The sequence below is a fragment of the Xyrauchen texanus genome, chromosome 27 (genome assembly GCF_025860055.1).
Source record: "Xyrauchen texanus isolate HMW12.3.18 chromosome 27, RBS_HiC_50CHRs, whole genome shotgun sequence".
Lineage (NCBI taxonomy): Eukaryota > Metazoa > Chordata > Actinopteri > Cypriniformes > Catostomidae > Xyrauchen > Xyrauchen texanus.
In genome coordinates this window covers 24,000,946-24,019,069 of record NC_068302.1, presented here as the reverse complement: position 1 = coordinate 24,019,069, position 18,124 = coordinate 24,000,946, and the positions used below count along the sequence as shown (strand labels likewise).

At 37.7% G+C, this 18,124-nt stretch overlaps 1 protein-coding gene across 2 annotated transcripts; it reads left to right on the top strand.

Annotated features, from left to right (window-relative positions):
• Positions 1-286: 286 nt before the first annotated feature.
• impdh2 (IMP (inosine 5'-monophosphate) dehydrogenase 2) lies at positions 287-17,109 on the top strand. Of its 2 annotated transcripts, XM_052094966.1 has the most exons (14): positions 287-639; positions 3,227-3,275; positions 3,482-3,583; positions 3,790-3,864; positions 4,123-4,329; positions 4,441-4,528; positions 4,719-4,918; positions 5,365-5,455; positions 5,552-5,647; positions 10,489-10,632; positions 11,218-11,362; positions 14,129-14,272; positions 14,597-14,680; positions 16,193-16,953. In XM_052094966.1, the coding sequence occupies exons 1-14, from the start codon at positions 542-544 to the stop codon at positions 16,212-16,214; spliced, it is 1,545 nt and encodes a 514-aa protein (XP_051950926.1). In that variant the 5' UTR covers positions 287-541; the 3' UTR covers positions 16,215-16,953. The 2 variants fall into 2 exon arrangements, with proteins under 2 accessions (XP_051950926.1, XP_051950927.1); XM_052094967.1 differs by lacking the exon at positions 14,129-14,272 and having other exon boundaries at positions 16,193-17,109.
• The last annotated feature ends 1,015 nt before the right edge of the window (positions 17,110-18,124 follow it).

The following is an 18,124-nucleotide window of genomic DNA, read 5'->3' as shown; positions in this document are numbered from 1 at the left end:
TGCCCCTCTCGCTGAGCACGTGTCAGCACAAGATAAAGAGAGCGCACCACCAAAACTGGGGTACAAACACCCTTTTACTTCACTCCTGGTTTAAAAGCTGATTCTCAGTCACTCAAATACAAAGATTATAAAAATGCCCTCTTAAATAATTATGTTTTATGGGACTAAACTCACTGAATAAACATACAGTCGGGCATAGTAAACAGCGCTCCCCAGAGCTTAACTAAGGTACAGCATTATGCGGAAGTGACGTAAAAGGCACCTATCTACGGAAGGCAAGGAAGGACGTTCCACAGACAAACACGTGTGATGATTGTATGCTCCATTGAGTAGTTTCAGTCCGTAGCACAAGAGGAGCGGGGTTCGGTCATTTAGATCAGCAAAACTCTAGGCTCTTCACAGGAATTGCAACATTTTATGTAATTACGTGTCGTGACAACTGCCTGATTGAAGCACTGAGACAAACAGAATTTACCGGACAGTGTGAACACAGGCTGCTGTCTTCATACCTCCAGTAAGGGTTTGGACTTTTTCATGTACAATGGCTGACTATTTAATCAGTGGAGAGACGGGATACGTGCCTGACGACGGTTTAACGGGACAACAACTCTTTAACTGCGGAGATGGCCTCACCTACAAGTAAATTAGCTTGTGCTGTGTGAACCTTTTCTACTATTGTACCGTCTCCATTGTTTTCCACTTTATTAAACATTTTACAGCAGTGCACCTCTTTTAGTCCAACTAACTAACATGAGTTGACCTTTAAAAGTCTAGTCCGCATTTTTCTGGTTTAGTATCCAGCATGGTTATGTGTGACAGCACGCGGTGTGGTGTTACGCAATTCGCGTTCACGTGGCTTTTTACCGCATAAAACAATGACCACACACACAATATCGACATTGTCAATATTATCACGCTTAATTTTTTTTTGCTTTGAGTAATTTTATTATACCTTGTGGATTCATAAGGTAAGTTCAGGTTGGAAAGACTTTTGGACTGTCTGATGAAATATGAGATAATTGAAAAATGAAATGTGTTGTAATTAAAATTAATTTGATTATAAGAAGTTCAGAGTTGAGTCACCACAGCAAAATGTTCAGGCTATTCTTAAACCACTGACAACCCAAGCTACTTTTTCAGAACCAAAACTAATCGCTGTCTCCCCTGTCACACCTCTCAAATGTGCTATAAATAGGACGAGCTTTGTCAAGCAAGATTGTTTGTGTACCATCTGATATGTTCTCAATTTCTCCTTATAAACCCCCTGGTGCCATGTAGCAAATAAAATCCCAGAGGAAAACTAATCTGCGGCAGGTGTGAGCTGAATTTTGAAGTTCCACATGGTGGAGAGTGGTCGGTCTATTCCAGAACCCCTCGCACACATTGGTAAACACCAAGATATGTGTCATAATGTGTCAAAGATTAAGAGGCTCAGTTTGGTGAAAAAACAAAGGGAATGTTTGGCATTTATTGGATTATGTGTCAGTCAGTGAAAACGAGATAAGATTGCGGTGCTGAAAGCGATTTTTGCGCCACTAACGGCATCTAATGGAATTGCAACAATAATGACCGTTTTCAAATAGGTTTCCAAAACACTGCTCTGTCTTTCATTGATCAGAGAAACTGGTAGCTTCACCCCAATCGCATGCCATTGGCATGATTGTCAGATTAATTTTTATAAATTTTGCAGTTTACATAGCCTAGTGCTGTCACAGATACAAGTTTTATATCTCAGGGCATATTTTTTGTGATATTTGTTAAGGATGGGCATTTCAAGTAATTATTTGGTTGAGTACTCTAATACAAGGTGTGGGTGAAATGACCAAAATCTTATGTCACGATAGGAGTTATTTTACATCATAACCATATATTTCTTATGATGTATGCTTTTTTTGTGTGTGTGTGTGTGTGTGTGTGTGTGTAAAATCAATAAAAATAGTTTAATATATTTAATAACCATATTGTACTGCATCTTTTTGGATAATCCAGTCAGTGAATTAAATACTTCCTCTTATTTAACTTTCTCTTTATTTGGAGCTTGACAATAGTAAAAAAAAAAAAAAAAAACACAACTTGGTTTTAAAAAATTCTTACCATAATGCTACATTTCACATTGTCACATTTCAATCTGATATATTTTTGACCAATATTATAATTAGATAATCTTTTCTCATGAAATTAAATATCTTCCCAACATAATGCAACAAAGAAAATGATGCATAAGTAATAAAAAAAAAATTCAGATGAAAATTAACACTTAAATGCTTTTGGAGTGCTTTGAGGAGGTAAAACAATTTGCTTTTATAACATGTGATTATTGTGTGACAGTTTGTAGATTGTATTTTTCTGCTCTGTTTTGCCTTTTGTGAACCTACATCACAGATGTCACACCTGTTTAAATAAAAAGCTCCTCTTAATTTTCTTGGCTTTTTTGGGATTCAAAACAAAGTTTTTTTTCCATGGTCAAAAATGATTGAGTAGTGCGAGTGATCCCGCTCCGCACTTTCGTGTTAATATCGGGGAGGCTGCTTTACTCACTCGCTCTTGCATGCTCCAGAGATAGAGCATGTGACGTGCACATGAAACACAGATGTGAGTGTCAGGTGAGAAGCCCATTAAGTGCTTATGAAACGCCGAATGCAAGATAAATTTCATTGATGTTGCTTGGGTGGCAAATTGTTATTTTTGAATGCCATAAATACCCTATCCATGTCACTTTAATTCTCTGTCTCATGTCTGAGAGATTGGGCCCTGCCCAAGATAAGCCCATGCTGTGCACATGGATATTTACGTATCAATATATACACGATATAGCAACATCTCTATCATTTCACACTTTCTATCATTGCCACAGTATATATCGCCCAGCCCTATCTAACACGATAAAGAAAAAAGTAATTGATTAGTTTTGAATAAGTAGAAAAAAGAATGACACATGTGAAATAAACATATATTGGGATTTTCATAAATGACACCCATATCAGAGTTTCAAAATAAACAATTAACCAAACTTCAACAACCTTTTAACCTGTTTTTCCTATGAAAAATTGAGCAGTATGCATGACCTACAACATCTTTATTTAAATATTAATAAAAAAGATTTCCCCTTACACATTTTCCGCTTTCTCACCGCAGCAGAATATGGTTGTCAGTCCTGTATTTGAGTGCTTAATACAGTTGCGTTCACACACAACTGACTCCCCCATCTATATCAATTCTTTTTCAGTGATTTCCTGATTCTGCCAGGATACATTGACTTCTCAGCTGACCAGGTGGTAAGTGAAAGACCCGCCTTTATTTTAGAGGAAATAATACTAGCACTCCATGGCCATTGTAAAGCCATTCTTTTCTCAGCTTGACTGAAAGCGATGGAAAGTAGAACGCTGGAATGAAGATGTAAAGAAAAAGAGGGATGTATGTGTGGATGGATGTTGTGGTTTGTGTGTCTCCAGTGGGTTAATTTGATTGGCTATCTCTGTAGGACCTGACATCAGCCTTGACCAAACAGATCACAATGAAAACTCCACTGGTCTCGTCACCCATGGACACGGTCACAGAGTCTGGAATGGCCATAGCTATGGCGGTAAGAGAAAAACAAATGAAAGTGCTCTTACTTTAACACACTTACTATGTAATTGCAGTGTTCATACTTGTGCAAACATAATCTCAACTGAAACTGAACTAATAGTTCATTTGCAAACACATGCAACATCCTTAAATTTCCTTGTAAAACCTTAAATATACAATTAGTATATTTTTTTCTGAAGTTTGTGCATGGTCTTATCATAGTTGACTGGTGGAATTGGCTTTATTCATCATAACTGCACTCCAGAGTTCCAGGCCAATGAAGTTCGCAAGGTCAAGGTGAGTCTTTCCATGGTCTTTGACTTTTTTTCTTCTGTTTTTCATTGTGCAAGTTATTTTTTCTCCACTTGATCTGTTTTCCTTTGACCTATCCCATTATAGCTGCAACGTATGTCCCCTCTCAAAGAGAAATCCTCAACTGTTATATCTTTCTCTATCACAATCTCTCCCTATGTGCCTTCAGTTCCAGTAGAAAGGCCTAATAGAACTTTCCTCCTTTTCCCTTCTTACTCCACACATTGACCCGGGCCTTCTTAGAGGTATGAACAAGGTTTCATTACGGATCCAGTGGTGATGAGTCCAAACGAGCGGGTAAGGGACGTCTTTCAGGCTAAAGCTTGTCACGGATTCTGTGGTATTCCAATCACAGACAATGGACAGATGGGCGGACGTCTGGTCGGCATCATTTCATCACGAGATATCGACTTCCTGAAAGAGTCGGAGCATGACCTGCTACTCAGTGAGGTGGGTGGGGCTTAGCACTAAGAGGGAGGGGCTTGTCTAATTTGACTGAACTCCATTCTGAGCCTGAATTGAATATCTCTCTCTCTCTCTCTCTCTCTCTCTCTCTCTCAGGTGATGACTAAGAGGGATGATCTTGTTGTAGCTCCAGCAGGAGTAACACTGAAAGAGGCCAATGAAATCCTTCAGAGGAGCAAAAAAGGTGTGGTAGACTTACCAATCAAATAAAACACACAAGAAGCTTAGCTATTCATTAACCCATATAGACTGTTGCATACTTTTAAAACTGTACTTTCTGTAAAAACACTTGTTTTATCTGTGTGTAGGTAATCTTCCCACATGAAATGAATGATTAGTGCTACATTCTCACACTCAATATTTACTGTGTGTAGGCAAGCTTCCTATCGTAAATCAGGAGGGCTGTTTGGTGGCCATCATCGCCCGGACAGATCTAAAGAAGAACAGAGATTTCCCACTGGCCTCAAAAGACTCCCGGAAACAGCTACTTTGTGGTGCTGCCATCGGAACACACAATGATGACAAATACAGACTGGATCTGTTGGCGCAGGCTGGTGTGGACGTGGTTGTCCTGGTGAGAGTGTTTGTCATGAAGTGATGCATGTTATTTCTCTCCAGTGAAACAATGAAATCTTGTTTTGCGGCTCTTTTAAATACTTAATTCTGATTGGTCAGTCGCTGCATTCAGTGGTGAAATATTTCAGAATAATTACCGTTGTCCATGGTAACACTAAATAACTGGCTATGTGCTACATTCTGTTTCTCTGCAGTCTCTAGCTAATTTAATAATTTTATCTCAAAGCTATGAAATGTTTTAAACTCAAATAAATTTCTTGTCTGTGTCTAAGTGTTGTGTATTAAGCAGGACAGTGAAAAGTCTGCCGTTCATTATCACTAAAGAAACCCTTTTAGGCTGTTATATTTTGCAATAATGACCAGCTGACTGTACATTGTCCCTTACTTATTTCATGCCCTGTTTGACCAGATTTTGCCCTTTTTGTCTTTCTCTAAACATTTTAGGACTCTTCCCAAGGAAATTCGATCTTTCAGATTAATATGATTAAGTACATAAAGGAGAAATATCCTAGTCTACAGGTTATCGGCGGCAACGGTTAGTTTTAAACACTCTCACAACCTCACTCACAACCTCACACACAACCTCACACAGTATAAACAGTTAACATGCTGGGTTATCTCTCTGTCACAGTGGTGACTGCGGCTCAGGCGAAGAATTTGATTGATGCAGGAGCGGACGCCCTGAGAGTGGGAATGGGAAGCGGCTCCATTTGCATCACACAAGAAGGTCAGTCCACCAATTCCATGTCTGTCTGCCTGTCCCTCAGCCTATCACAGGCTGTATTTCCAAATCCAATACCTCCAAAGACAAACACATAATGTCTAGTGAATCCCCTGGTCCTCTTTTACATGGTTATAGCTAGGGCTGGGTATCGAGTTCGATACATTTTAGGCACCGACCGAATTGCCTCTAAACAATCGAGTATCGAAAGGGGTTAATCTCGTCAATGTCAGTGATAAGCATGTAGCATGCTAGATGTGCCCAAACCTAAAAGTGCTGGTGATTGGATGTATTTGTGCATCAAGGAAAAACACTAGTATGAGAAAATGGTTTGAGTTCCAGGGCTGAGAAAGAATCAGTAATATTGGTAACAATGTTCTACATTACAGAGAAATACTAAAACGTAATAATGAGCCTTTAAAATATAGTTTTTACAAGCGCTCGGACGGAGCGAGCCGCGGCAACACCGGGAAAAAACAGCAAGAGACGGTCTAAACCTTTAGTTAATTTATAGAGAGAAATGCACATTTGGGTTTGGCAAACAGATGATGATCTCAGGGATCAATGATGGTCAGAGTGATTGCCAAAAGCTGATGCCTTTGACGATGTCAAGACGATATTTGGCTCATTTTCCCATTAATCGATTAAATTTATTATTATTATAATTAATATTACAAATAATTTGCCCGTAGACACAAAGACATGCTTTTGAAGAAACACTCTTGATTATATTAAGTGAGATGACCGAAAAGCCGTATATGCGCATATATGACACGCTGATAAAGAGGCGTGCAGTCTCGTGGAAGACACGCATCTAAGGATATATATATTTTTTTTGTGCTGCAAATGACCTCAGACATCTCAGTTCAGGAGGTGCTTTGAGTTCAGTTCACTTTACTTTATTTCCACAGAGCAGTTTATTGTGAACGCAACTCTGTAGCCTGTAAAATAATACAAACAATATAAAATAATACAAAATGTATAAAATAATACAAAAACACGTTCACCTCGAACCATGATTTATATTTCAGTGATTATTATCATCACTATAATTATTATTTTTACATTTATAATTGTTTTTATGTCTTCATTTGTGTAAGTAATTTTCCACGTGCATTTTTAGACGGATACTTGCCTGACAGTAAATGGAAAGGTGTGTGTATATATACAGTCAGGTCCATAAATATTGGGACATCGACACAAGTCTAATCTTTTTGGTTCTATACACCACCACAATGGATTTGAAATGAAACGAACAAGATGTGCTTTAACTGCAGACTTTCAGCTTTAATTTGAGGGTATTTATATCCAAATCAGGTGAACGGTGTAGGAATTACAACAGTTTGTATATGTGCCTCCCACTTTTTAAGGGACCAAAAGTAATGGGACAATTGGCTGCTCAGCTGTTCCATGGCCAGGTGTGTTATTCCCTCATTATCCCATTTACAAGGAGCAGATAAAAGGTCCAGAGTTAATTTTAAGTGTGCTATTTGCATTTGGAATCTGTTGCTGTCAACTCTTAATATGAGATCCAAAGAGCTGTCACTATCAGTGAAGCAAGCCATTCTAGGCTGAAAAATCAAAACAAACCCATCAGAGAGATAGCAAAAACATTAGGTGTGGCCAAATCAACAGTTTGGAACATTCTTAAAAAGAAAGAACGCACCGGTGAGCTCAGCAACACCAAAAGGCCCGGAAGACCACGGAAAACAACTGTGGTGGATGACTGAAGAATTATTTCCCTGGTGAAGAAAACACCCTTCACAACAGTTGGCCAGATCAAGAACACTCTCCAGGAGGAGGTGTATGTGTGTCAAAGTCAACAATCAAGAGAAGACTTCACCAGAGTGAATACAGAGGTTTCACCTCAAGATGTAAACCATTGGTTAGCCTCAAAAACAGGAAGGCCAGATTAGAGTTTGCCAAACAACATCTAAAAAAGCTTCACAGTACAGATTGACAATGACCCGAAGCATACTGCGAAAGCAACCAAAGAGTTTTTTAAGGGAAAGAAGTGGAATGTTATGCATTGGCCAAGTCAATCACCTGACCTGAATCCGATTGAGCATGCATTTCACTTGCTGAAGACAAAACTGAAGAGAAAATGCCCCAAGAACAAGCAGGAACTGAAGACAGTTGCAGTAGAGGCCTGGCAGGGCATCACCAGGGATGAAACCCAGCGTCTGGTGATGTCTATGCGTTCCAGACTTCAGGCTGTAATTGACTTCAGGCTGTATTGAGTTTGATTTATGATTGTTAATCTGTCCCATTACTTTTGGTCCCTTAAAAAGTGGGAGGCACATATATAAACTGTTGTAATTCCTACACCGTTCACCTGATTTGGATGTAAATACCCTCAAATTAAAGCTGAAAGTCTGCAGTTAAAGCACATCTTGTTCATTTCATTTAAAATCCTTTGTGGTGGTGTATAGAACCAAAAAGATTAGATTTGTGTCGATGTCCCAATATTTATAGACCTGACTGTATGTATGTATGTATGTATATATATATATATGTGTGTGTGTGTGTGTGTGTGTGTGTGTGTGTGTGTGTGTGTGTGTATATATATATATACGCTTAAATGCGCCTTCTGTGACCACTTGTATTCAGACTTGGAGGGGAGGGTCTTTGATTTCATGATGACATACATCCATCAAAATATATTACTATGTCACTGCATGATATGAAATACATCAAAGTCAGAAAAGACCAAGTGCAGAAAAATTGGCATGCTGTTTCTCCCAGACTGAGCTAAACTTTTATCCAAGCACAAATGCAACATTTTGAGCAGAATTATCCATTATTTTAGTGGATTTCCTGTATTAACTTGAGCTTCAAATGTTGGTGCTTCTCATCTGTCTCGCTGCATTTTGATATCAGACACACAGAAGGTGCTTGTGTATGTATCCACTTTGTTTTTATTTGCTTCAAGTCACTTGTATACTGCAAAGTTTAAACCATTATTGTAGCACAACGGTTGATTTTACAGGTGAGGTTTGGTGCTTTCACTGCTGCCCAGGACTCATTCAGGACAGCTGAGGTTATACCTCAAATGCGAAGTGGTCACATACATTTTTTACCACATTCATATGTGGTTTTCTGATCTGATGACAAAAACTTTTAGACCCCATTTAGACCTGTATTTAGGGCTGACTACATGTGATCCGATCACCCGAAATGCATTTGAATGCAGGTGTAAAGGGGTCATTCTCTGTCCCTCTGAATGATGGGGGTATAGAATTAAAGGCATTCCTTGCTCTTTTTTTTCTCTCTCTCCTTTGCTCTGTTTTCACTTGTTTTCCTTTTCATTTCCCTTCTTTTTTTTTTGTTCCTCTTGTCTCAAGTCATTTGACTCAGTCCCCTCTTTCATTGCCTGCTCTCTGTATCTCCATTTCTATAATTGTCTCTCTCTAGCTCCTCCTGGTTTAAAGCTCCACAGCCCCAAAACCCCAACTACTGTTACGGGATATTCCAGTAAGTCCCTCCCCCTGATCCCCATAAAGAGTCCCATTGGTTCACTTTCTCACTCTGCCTGCCCTTTGCACAGCCTGCTGCATTGATTGGTTATTGGCTCTGCATCATTTGAAGTAGTTGCTGGTTTTTGGGGTTTTGGATGCTTGTCATTGTCTGACTAACCTGTCAGTAATGGCTTTTGGCACTTCCTCTCATCTAAGTCTGTAACACGGAAACCCTCACTAACATAAGTGTAATAGCTTATACAGTGGCCCCCTTAAAGTATAGTTCTCCTCTGCTTATCATTTCCTGTCTCCTCTCTTATACTGTCAATAAATCTACAAAATGTTGCAAAAACCTGGGCGACTAAATGAAAAAGTGGGAAAGGAATATTAACAGAGACACACTTTTAACATTGGGATTGCCTAGTAGAATTCAGGAAAAACCTGGAAGATCTTAAAAAGTTGCATTTGAATAGTTTTTTGAATAGCTGTGTGCGTGCGTGTGTGAAACTTGAGCTGGTTTTCTCTTTTTGTTGTGGCGCTGTAGAAACCAAGCTTATTGGGATAGTCACTTTGAAAGTTGGTTCCTGGCCAGAGTTATAGTTAGTTAACAAATTAACCTTAGGGGTGGAAGACGGCTGGGGCACCCTCGTTTCGGGCTGGGTTTTAGAAGGCTGGGAAAATGGGATTTGTTTGATAGGAAGTGAGGTGGATATTTTGCTTTTTTGGAGGGTTCTCGGGGAGGGGCAGTGGAGAGGAATATTTAGTTTGATGTGTATGTGCATTCTAAGTATATGTTTTTTATTTTATTTTAATGCTCTAATTGTAAGTGACCAGTGCATGTTTGTGTCGGGGGGTAAATGTATATTAAATCAATAAAAAGTGTTAATAATGAAAGAAACCAAGCTTATGCTCTTTAATCCAAATGTAATCCTTTCTTTGTAGCGTTCATTGATTGTCACTGACTGAAGTCACATGACTGCATGAGTAAAGAATACACTGATAGTCATTCATTTAGTGAAGAATGAGATTTTGTTTAAGTGAACCTAGTCCGGGTAGAGGGGATCGTGAATTAAAACGAGGCTGAGGTAAAACACGGCTGTTTTAAGTTGTATGTCATATCTGCTCTCAACAACCTGTGTTTTCTAAAAAAATACAATTTGTCAGCCTGAATTTATTAAAAAAGTTTTATGATTTGTAATGACATTTTAAACGTTGTCATCAGAAAGATTGACACCAAAATCTACAATGGTACAAGCCATTGAACCGACTGTATTTCTGTCCCTCACAGCCTAATAAAAGAGTAAAAAAGCCAGATACTACATTTGTTATCATGGTAATTTGAAAGTGATCAACATTTGTAATCAGTTCTCTCTCTGTCTCTTCACACAGTCCTGGCATGTGGGAGGCCTCAGGCTACAGCCGTGTATAAGGTATCTGAATATGCTCGGCGATTTGGAGTGCCTGTGATCGCTGATGGGGGAATTCAGACAGTTGGTCACATTGCTAAAGCTCTTGCGTTGGGGGCATCTACAGGTGAGACAAATACTTACAATACAGTATGTGTAGTTGATGCATAACATGTCTATGGACCTTTTTTATCAACATCAAGATTTTAGGTTAAAATATATATGAATGTATAAAGGACAGTTGTGTTTTGGCTGCTTTTTGATTGGTTTCAATTTCAACATTTTTAATCAACTTTAGTTTAAACAGTTACATTTTAAATGGTCCTACAGTGTGACAAATACATTTTTAAAAGTAGAAATACTTCTAGTCTCCCAGTTCATAAGAGGTCACGAAAACTGCATGCATAGTAATTATAAATAATAACAAAATGCTAAGATTATTTTAAAACATTTAGATTGGGAATAGCATGTCACAATGCAGGACATGTCAACTCCCCCCAAGTATTTCATATTAACCACCTATATACAGTTGATCACAATTTGTTAAAAACGATTTTTTCATATAATCATGCATTTTTAGTTCATTGTATAATTGGGAATTAATATGACATCAGTATTTATAATTAAATATTTTAATAACTATTAGAAAGTTAAATTATCTCATGCTTTTGGTCTCTTTCTGTCTGTCTGTCTCTCTCTCTCTCTCTCTCAGTAATGATGGGGTCATTGCTAGCAGCCACCTCTGAAACTCCTGGTGAATATTTCTTCTCTGATGGGATCCGTCTGAAGAAGTTCAGAGGAATGGGTTCACTGGATGCCATGGACAAGAACCTGGGCTCACAAAACCGATACTTCAGGTATTACACACATTTACCCTTTCCCACATACAATACTGTACACTAATTGCTGTTAAGTCCTGCTGCAGTTTAGCCACTAATTATAAGTTTTGATTTTCTCTTAAAAAAGGCTTCGCTACATACTAACAAATAACTGTACACTTGTATAGGCTGACACAATGGTAACATTTCACTCATTTTCTCGATGCATCGATTACTAATCCTGCCGATTCAAATGTATCGATCTAGAAATATGATTTAAAATGGTAAAAATCAAATGAAACGCGATCCGGTAAACAGTGTACAATATGTTATCATGTATAAATATTAGTTACATGTGCAGCATGGTTCACAGATTTTCCTTCACAGACGCGCACTGTACTCTTCCATCAGCCTTCACGGGATCACACCCACTTTTCGTTCAGTCCGTAACTCCCATTTAATGGTTTTCTGAGCAGCTTTCAAGCACCTCGTGTCTGGTCTCTCCTCAGGACTGCCAATGAAAATCATATGAGCAAATTTTATATATCGCTGAATAATCGCTTAAAAGCTAATGATTAATTGTTGCAATAATCGCAGAGTAGTCGCTCTAATAATTGTTAGATTAGTCGATTATCAAAATAATCGTTAGTTGCTGCCCTATTGTACCTTCAAATAGTCCTTAAAAAAAAAAACTGCTTGTTTCTTTTTTACATGGTTAAATAAACATTCTATAATCTTTACAATCTGTAATGATGTAAAATGTAATCTTTACCGGTGCTGGAAGGTGCAGTCTGCAAAATTACTTTACCTCATGTCCCCATATAAAAATAATCCCACTGGAAACGGGCTTTAGCCATTATTCTCTATAAGATAAAAGAATGCTATTTAACTAATATAATTGTTTAGTTGAGGACTTGTTTAAGTCATTGAAGTCATCTAGTGGATATTGCTCTTTTCTTTATTTACATGTGAGGCCTTGAGGAAAAGAAATGTAGTCTGATGATGTTACTTTAATGTTGTAATATTGGCATTAGTTTACTGATTCAGGGTTCCCACAGTCATGGAAAACCTGGAAATATCAGGGAATTTAAAAATTGTGTTTTCCAGACCTGGAAAAGTCATGCAATTTAATCAAATCTTAAAATACAAAACATGGAACTTTTATGGGGAAATATGGAATACTTTCACATTTGTGTTTGGCTCTAAAATATATTATCAGTATATTGCACTTTTTTTGTTTTCCAAGTAGCCTTTGTGTACACTTGTACAGCCAAATGTTTGGAATAATGTACAGATTTAGCTGTTTCAGAAGGAAATTGGTACTTTAATTCACCAAAGTGGCATTCAACAGATCACAAAGTGTAATCGGGACATTACTGATGTAAATAACAGCACCATCACTTTTTAAAAAAAGTAATTTTTGATCAAGACCGGCCCCATTTCCAGCAGCCATCACTCCCAACACCTTATCCTTGCGTAAGCATGCTAAATTCCTAATTTGGTACTAGAAAATCACTTGCCATTATATCAAACACAGTTTGTTAAATGAGTTGCCACAGTATGCAATAGACTGGCATGTCTTAAGGTCAATATTAGGTCAAAAATGGCAAAAATAATCTTTCTCTATAAATCATTGTTTTGAGGAATGAAGGCTATACAATTCTTGAAATTGCCAAAAATAAAACCGAAGATGTCATACAAAGGTGTAGACTACAGTCTTCAAAGACAAAGGACAACTGGCTCTATTAAGGACAGAAAGAGATGTGGGAGGCCAGCTGTACAAATAAACAAGAGAATAAGTACATCAGAGTCTCTCTAGTTTGAGAAATACATGCCTCACATGTCCTCAGCTGACGGCTTCAGTGAATTCTACCAGTTTCATGTACAACAGTAAAGAGAAGACTCAGGGGTGCAGGCCTTATGGGAAGAATTGCAAAGAAAAAGCCACTTTTGAAACAAAGAAAACAGACATTGAACAACAGAGAATTGGAAAAGAGTGTTATGGATTTTAACCCCATTGAGCTTTTGTGGGATCAGCTAGACTGTAAGGTGTGTGAGAAATGCCCAACAAGACAGCCACATCTATGGCAAGTGCTACAGGAAGTGTGGGGTGAAAGGTCACCTGAGTATCTGGACAAACTGACAGCTAGAATGACAATGGATCTGCAAAGCTCTCATTGCTGCACGTGGAGGATTTTTTGTTGAACACTTTGAAGTCGTTTAAGAAGTTCTGAAATTGAAATGGTAATTTTTCACATTATTTATGTTCTGACTGTACATTGTGATCAGCTGAATGCCAATTTGGTGACTAAAAGTACCAGTTTATTTTCCAAACTTTTTGTTGCCAGTGTGTGTGTATATTTAATGTGTTTTCTTTCAAGTAACTTTTGGTGCAGTAAACCATTAGTAGTTTGTCTTTTTCTTAAGACACATTAGGGGAACTATATAAAGAATCCTATAAATGTATTTGAAAAAAATACAGAATCGAAACGTAAATTGAATTGTATTGAATAGAATTTCAATGTGTATCAATCTTTCTCAATTTGGAAAAAATAGCTTAGAATCAAATTGAAAACCTGTGAATTGTGAATGGAATCGATTCTCTTTCAACCCAAAGATTCACAACCCTAACCACAATGTACTGATAAAGCAGTAAAGACATTTTTTACAGAAAAGACATTACTTTCAGTGAAGTGCTAGTTTTAAGGACCAAGATATAAGTTGAAATCATGTTCACTCACTCACCCCCCCTTTTCCCTCTCTTCCTGTCCCTCTTTTTCCTCCCTCTCTCTCTCTCTCTTCCAGTGAGAGTGATAAGATTAAAGTAGCTCAGGGAGTTTCAGGGGCAGTTCAGGATAAAGGCTCCATCCATAAGTTTGTTCCATATCTCCTTGCTGGAATACAGCATTCTTGCCAAGACATCGGTGCAAAGAGCCTCACACAGTTGAGGTACACGCAAACATGCTATTTACTCACATACCGGCAATTGTGCGCATTTAAAAGTGGTTTTCTGTGCTGCTCATGGCACCAAATGGCACTGCAAAAACAAAATTGTTTCCCAACATGCCAAAGTCAACATGTTTGGAAACTCTCATATTTGTGCAGTTCTGTTTGGTGCCACTAGTGGCGCAGAAATTACACACTGCACCTTTAACCTAATAATACATTGTTGAAACCAACCCAAATTCACTTGCTTGTTTTTCAAATAACAGAAGTCATGAGAGTCAATTTGTAATTTCTCTTTTTCTTGTTCCATCAACATCTCGCTCTCAGGGCAATGATGTATTCAGGTGAATTGAGGTTTGAAAAGAGAACCATGTCAGCTCAGATGGAAGGTGGAGTGCACAGTCTACACAGGTAGTTAGATTTGCATACACCCTCATACACTCAGTGTCAAGATAATGTACACTTCCGGTCAAAAAATGTATAATAATAGTAAAGTCATCAAAACTATGGAAAGACAGAAATGGAACAATGGGAATTATGTTGTGACTAAACAAAATCAAAACTGTGTTATATTTTAGCATCTTCAAAGTAGTCACCCTTTGCCTAGAATTTACTCTTTTCTCAACCAACTTCTTGAGGTGTCACTCTGGGATGCTTTTATACCGTATTGAAGGAGTTCCCATCTATGTTGGGCATTTATTGGCTGCTTTTCTGTATTATTCAGCCCAGGTCATACATTTCAAAAACAATAATAAAAAAAATATTTAAGTCATTTTATAAACTAATTCCAAACATTTCAGTCTAGTGACCCTAAACTTTTGAACTGCATTATTGATTTAAATTTTAAAGGGATAGTTCATCCAACAATGAAAATTCTGTCATTTACCCACCCTCATGTTTTTCCAAACCTGTTTGACTTTCTAAGGATATAATAATAATACATTTAATTGATATAGTGCTTTTCCCGAGCTCAAAGCACATTATATGCAACAACAAACATAAATAAATCAAAACAACTCACAAAAACAATAGTCCGCACTAAAACAATAAGCACAACATAACAATCCAGGAGTAAAATGTATAGTCCAAAGTGAAAATGTGGATGTGTACAAGTCCGATCCAACAGTTCAAAAGAAAAGAGCAGAGAGGTAAAAAATTACATGACCAGAGTTGTCCCCCGTGGAGTGATTGGCACCAAGCAGCTCGCGCTGACCCGCATCTCCAGAGCCACAGAGACAAGATGAGTACAAACTTCAGGACACCAAATGGCCAACGTGAATAAACAATGACAACAGGCACCACGCCACAAAATCCCTCCGTCACAAAGCACAGCAGTGCCGTCCTCAGCAACTGCGCTGCAAATGGCACCAGGTAAGCAGGCCAGTGGAATCAGGTAGACCGGGTAAGACACCTGTGGTGCAGAGCAGCCCACCCCCACACACCAGAGGGAACCACGAAAGGCGAAAGTCCGTTGGAATAACCAGAGTGGTGGTGGCGTAGTGGGCTAAAGCACATAACTGTTAATCAGAAGGTTGCTGGTTTGATCCACATAGCCACCACCATTGTGTCCTTGAGCAAGGCACTTAACTCCAGATTGCTCCGGGGGAATTGTCCCTGTAATAACTGCCAAATGCATAAATGTAAATGGAATGAAATCCAAAAATGTTATGAGAGTGTGAAACAAAAGGGGGAAAAAGTGCATTTAATCAAATACAACGAGACGGAACAAAACTAAAGGCAAACAAATAGCTCTAGAGTGAAGCGGCAGCCAAAACGAGCAAAGCGTACTCACACCGGAAACACGACATTCTGATGACCGCTTCAGTCACCACTTACATGTCTTTTTGCGTTTCATGAAAGAAAGTCATACCCTTTAAAGTTAAAAATGTATTTTAATTGTTTCTCCCCATTTTTTTCTTTCAGCTATGAGAAGCGGCTGTTTTAACGAAGAAACTACAGATGCTAGTACATGCACTCCTGTTAATCTACTTTCTACACATTTTTCTAACATACTGACACCCAAACACAATTGAGAACCACAGCTTCCTCTTTCTCTTGTCTTCCCAGCTGCCTTTCCTCTTAGTAAGGAGAGAAACCATGTGTGAATGTCTGTATGCTTATGTCCGTGTGTGTGAATGTGTGCGTTTGCATTCTTTTGTGTGGTTGCGGTGAGCATGTGCTGTCTGTTGAATGTATCAGATGCCTTACTTTGTTAAAAAAAAAAATAGTTTTTTTGACAACTTGGAAAGTATTAACATATATCCTTTTTTTTTGGACACTGATATTTGTTGGTCTGTTAAATAAAATGCTAATTATACAAGTACATGCATACTTTTAAGCAATAATAATCAATGCTTGCAGTTCATAAATAAAACTGGATGACTGAGTGTAGTTCATGATCTGTGCGAAACAGGAAGTAATGTATTTTGATGGGATTTCTGTTCAATTTATTATAAAAAGAGAACTGTCAGTTCAGGTTTGGTGTGTACATTTGAGTGCCTTCATAAAATGTTTCATGTCATTTATAACATGTTTCAATTACTTGCATATGTTTTTATTTATATATATATATTTGTGTGTATATATATATATATATATATATATACATATATATATATATATATACACTCACACACACATACAATAAATTGATTTTAAAACCTGAATCTGTGGGTAGGTGGCTGTTTGTTAAAGAGACACTGGTACGCTATTCCTCATTTTGCAAGCATGTCTCAAGGGAACCAGCCTTCACCTCCAAAACCACCGGACTTTCCAAACATGCATTAACACATGCTCACTAATGGGCTTGCACCTGGACAGGTTGGGCTGAGAGCTTCAGTGGCTCCTGATCAATGTAATATGATATTGACCCATTAGTGAGTTCAGCCCTGCTGATTCCAGATCTCTTAACACTTGTATACACCACACAAATAAAAATGACTGACAGAGGTGTATTAATGTGGGAAACGGCTCATTGTATTGTATCCTGTATGCTCAAAAAAACAGCTCTTTGGCTGAACATGATTAAATTGTGGACAGTGGTTACACATGTTTAAAATTAGTTTTCTTCATATTACCAATTACTATATAATATCACCATAACAACTGTGTAGAAAGAATCATGTTAAATTGGGTAAACACAACAAAATTGGATGTGTCTATCTAACTCATCTCATTTATTTATTTACTAACTAGTCGAAGGGAATTTTAACATACTAAATACATGCTGGTTGGAAGCACTACAGAGGGTAGTAATATAGTAACGTTGCTATGATTAGCACAGCATATGCTCAACAAAGAGAGCAATCAATTTAATGTGTGACATCTACCTGTCCTCATCGTTAGCTCAAACTCCACTTTACACCATAATGATAATGACCAAAACTTCAACATAACAGAAACTCTTCTAAATTGCAACATAAAATATTAAACACTAAAAACTACCCCCTTTATATTAATCTTGCACAAAAACACTTAAAATAACACTCAATTTTAACATTTACTCTCACTATTGTGTCCCATGCAAAGCATGCTAGGAAATAGAAATACCTTGCCAAGTTTTATCAATGTTATATAATGGAAGTTTATCAAAGTTAACTTCTATTTTACAAATTTAAATGGATACACTGCAGTATAATCAAGTTCTGACAAAATGTTTTAGAATTGTGTTGCTTAAAGTAAACCGAACAAGTTGCAAAAATATTTTTTAAGTCTATGCTGCTGTTGTCAAGTGATTTCTGAGTAAATAAAACATTCAAGTAAAAAGTAATTAAAATCTGAGAATATACTTAAAAATAACTAACAATATTTGAATTTGATTATTAAACTTTTTTTTGTTGTTGTTGCTTGAAATGC